Here is a 2,564-nt window from a genome sequence, read left to right on the forward strand (position 1 = left end):
CCCCGCTCCTCATCTATCATTTCCACACGGCTGCACTGCACCGTACCGATGATACTTCGTTCTCTCCAGACGTGCATGCATGATCCCTTTAATTTGAAAGATGGACTAGTTTTTATATGTTCCCTAGCTAGCTATATGATCAACGGCCACAAATTAAACAAGTCACGGCCATCATTGACAAAAAAAAGTAATTAAAATACTCATCACATCAGGTGATGAAGCGTATGCTTCGTGTATCTCTGTCTGGAGAGGGCTCGCTCGAGGCACTATATATATCTATCTCCTTCCTTCATCTCTCTTCATCAGATAGGAGAGAACAAGAAAAAAGGGCACACAGCGACACAATCATCATATACTAGCTAGTACATGCTCATCAAGGGAGCCTCTCCACCGATAGAGCTAGCTGGGTTATAGAATAGAGCTAAGAATGATCATGGGAGAGCAACGAAACCCTACAAGGCAGCTGATGTCGTCCTCCCTGCTCGCACTTTTTTTTGCATCGTCCGTGCTCGTTGGCCTCGCGGCCGGCGGCAGCTTCTACGAGGAGTGCGACGCGACCTGGGAGCCCCAGAACTGCTGGGCCTACGACGATGGCAACAGGCTCTCCCTCGCGCTCGTCAGCAGCTCCTCAGGTACACGACGGTCAGGGTATCGTCTTCGTATTACAAGATGAATGCTTCGGTGACTAGCTAGCTAGCTAGAATTAATGTCTCCGATCCATGACTTGTGATATGCATGCAGGCTCCATGATCCGGTCGAAGCGGCAGTTCGTGTACGGGACCGTGTCCACCATGATCCAGCTTGTCCCCGGCGACTCCGCCGGCACCGTCACCACCTTCTATGTGAGTGCAGTGCAGTGCATGATCGAGAACCCACACAAGGCCTTGTTTGGATGTAGTCGGATTCACATCAATCCACATATATTGAGGTGGATTGGAGTGGAACTTGAACTAAATTCCACCCTAAATCCGACGACATACCCAAATATGTAATGCATGCAATCCAGAGCATCGTCTTGTATCTTAGCGCGCTTTCCCTTTCCATTTCCATGTGCCTGCAGACGTCGTCGCTGGGCGACAACCACGACGAGATCGACTTCGAGTTCCTGGGCAACGTGAGCGGGCAGCCCTACACCATCCACACCAACGTGTACGCTGCCGGCGTGGGCAACAAGGAGATGCAGTTCAAGCCATGGTTCGACCCCACCGCCGACTACCACAACTACACTATCTCCTGGACTCCCTGCATGATCGTGTACGTAATCATGGCAGATCGATCAGATGCATGCAATCCAGAGACATCGATTGATTATTTTAATTTCATCAACAACTAATATATATATAATTTTTTATTCAATAAGGTGGTACATCGACGGCGTCCCCATCCGTGTGTTCCGCAACTACGCGGCGAGCCACGGCGTGGCGTTCCCGACGAGCCAGCCCATGTACGCCTACTCCAGCATATGGGCGGCGGAGGACTGGGCCACGCAGGGCGGCCGCGTCAAGGCCGACTGGTCCAAGGCGCCCTTCGTCGCCAGCTACCACGGCATCGACCTCGACGTCTGCGAGTGCTACGGCGGGGGCTGCGTCTCCGCCTGCGCCGGCGGCTGCAGTAGTAGCCTGAGCGACGCGCAGGTGGGGAAGATGCAGTGGGTGCAGAGCAGCTACAGGATCTACGACTACTGCGTCGACCCCAAGCGCTTGGTCAACGGCCAGAAGCCGGTCGAGTGCGGCCTGCCGCAGCACTGATCGAACTCATATCGGACGTCATCCTGGATTCCTGGAGCAAGCTAGCTAGCTAGCTCCTGAGGTCGTTGTTGCGTGAATGAAAGAAGCAATATTGCAAGCCGCCGACATACCACCAGGTATATATGGTCGACGTGACAGTGACAACGACGAGGCCACCTCACTTGTTTAGTTCCACGTACGGATAATGCAATTGGTTTTGTCGTTCATTTTATTTTATTCTTGTACCGTTATATATGGAGTATGAGTTTTTGAGAATAAGTGTTTTCAGTTGTTTACAAAGAACAGCTAGGAAACATAAAAGATTGAAAAACACAAGAGCGTCTATTTATTCATCGACATAGCATGTGATACTTTACTACTACGCCCAGGCTTTACAGGGGCTGCTAGCCAGCCGGCTGATGTAGACAAGGTCTGATCTTGTATGATAACTTCGATTACGATCTAGGCTTCGAACCAAGTTTGATTCGGACCTCCACAACTGTTACACCACTGCTCCATTGATTATCAACTATGCACAACGCGATTGACTTTGTCGAGAAAGGCTTTCCTGCAAGCGAATCGAGAACTCAAGCAACAATGGATAAACGCAATATGAAATCGTAAATAAATATGAGGCTTATGAAAGTAAGAAGTTCAAGTCTTTATTCGAAAGGACTAATCGCCACATGTGAAAAAGATCAAGAAACCGAGGCCCTGGTTTAGCAGCAAGCGACATTAGCGATATAGTTGCACCAAACAATGTATGTTTCATGTGAAAAACAATAACACAACAAAACCCAAATTCTAACATGAGCAGTGACATCTAATTATAGAGTC

General features: G+C 49.5%; 1 protein-coding gene across 1 annotated transcript; it reads left to right on the forward strand.

The window, feature by feature from the left end:
• LOC8060390 (probable xyloglucan endotransglucosylase/hydrolase protein 12) lies at positions 284-2,065 on the forward strand. The gene is made up of 4 exons (XM_002451905.2): positions 284-632; positions 742-842; positions 1,061-1,254; positions 1,361-2,065. The coding sequence occupies exons 1-4, from the start codon at positions 428-430 to the stop codon at positions 1,746-1,748; spliced, it is 888 nt and encodes a 295-aa protein (XP_002451950.1). The 5' UTR covers positions 284-427; the 3' UTR covers positions 1,749-2,065.

This window comes from Sorghum bicolor, chromosome 4 (genome assembly GCF_000003195.3).
Source record: "Sorghum bicolor cultivar BTx623 chromosome 4, Sorghum_bicolor_NCBIv3, whole genome shotgun sequence".
Taxonomy (NCBI): domain Eukaryota; kingdom Viridiplantae; phylum Streptophyta; class Magnoliopsida; order Poales; family Poaceae; genus Sorghum; species Sorghum bicolor.

Bases quoted from the DNA above. Each gene is read 5' to 3' on its own strand.
- LOC8060390 (XM_002451905.2), top strand. From the start codon at position 428: ATGATCATGGGAGAGCAACGAAACCCTACAAGGCAGCTGATGTCGTCC. The intron at 633-741 runs GTACACGACGGT...ATATGCATGCAG, and splicing joins GCTCGTCAGCAGCTCCTCAG to GCTCCATGATCCGGTCGAAG. The intron at 843-1,060 runs GTGAGTGCAGTG...ATGTGCCTGCAG, and splicing joins GCACCGTCACCACCTTCTAT to ACGTCGTCGCTGGGCGACAA.